The 531-nt window shown below is 46.0% G+C and overlaps 1 protein-coding gene across 7 annotated transcripts in view; it reads left to right on the top strand.

The window, feature by feature from the left end:
* Positions 1-531, top strand: part of mon2 (MON2 homolog, regulator of endosome-to-Golgi trafficking) — a 52,556-nt gene that overhangs the window by 12,532 nt on the left and 39,493 nt on the right. For all 7 annotated transcript variants that reach the window (XM_016467304.1, XM_016467303.1, XM_016467302.1 and 4 more), the window contains exons 2-3: positions 213-276; positions 360-487. In XM_016467304.1, coding sequence (XP_016322790.1) covers positions 213-276; positions 360-487 — 192 coding nt within the window. The remainder of the gene's footprint in view (positions 1-212; positions 277-359; positions 488-531) is intronic.

Genomic DNA, 531 nt, shown 5'->3' with positions numbered 1-531 from the left:
TGTTGGCTATTGCTACAAATATACCCCAGCGACTTAACACTGCTTTTGTGCTCCAGGGTCACATATATTTATAGTATCGTCCATTTTTCGGTTATTGGCCATAACATACTTGAATGTCTATTTCGGTTTATCCGGGACCGTAACTTTAACACCACATCAGTTTTCCATCCATGTTTTCCTGTAAAGAGTCACGTGAGTTTGTCCGTCTTTAGGCCGCAGAGTCTGGCATCGTCAAGATCAAAACCATCGCTGCAAGAAACACAGACATCCTGGCAGGTAAGAGCGTGTGATGCTGAAGTAACGGTGTGATATGACCTATGTGGAGATAAATAGACACTATTGTGTTGATTTAACATCAGCGCTGAAGGAGAACAGTTCAGAGGTGGTCCAGCCGTTCCTCATGGGCTGCGGAACCAAAGAACCCAAAATCACCCTGCTGTGTCTCGCCGCCATTCAGAGACTCATGTCCCATGAAGTCGTGTCCGAGGTCAGAAAACACACACACACTCTCTCTCTCTCTCTCTCTCTCTC

The sequence above is a fragment of the Sinocyclocheilus anshuiensis genome, unplaced genomic scaffold (assembly GCF_001515605.1).
Source record: "Sinocyclocheilus anshuiensis isolate Anshui unplaced genomic scaffold, SAMN03320099.WGS_v1.1 scaffold688, whole genome shotgun sequence".
Lineage (NCBI taxonomy): Eukaryota > Metazoa > Chordata > Actinopteri > Cypriniformes > Cyprinidae > Sinocyclocheilus > Sinocyclocheilus anshuiensis.
The sequence above is the reverse complement of the archived record's forward strand: the minus strand, read 5'-3'. Positions and strand labels throughout refer to the sequence as shown.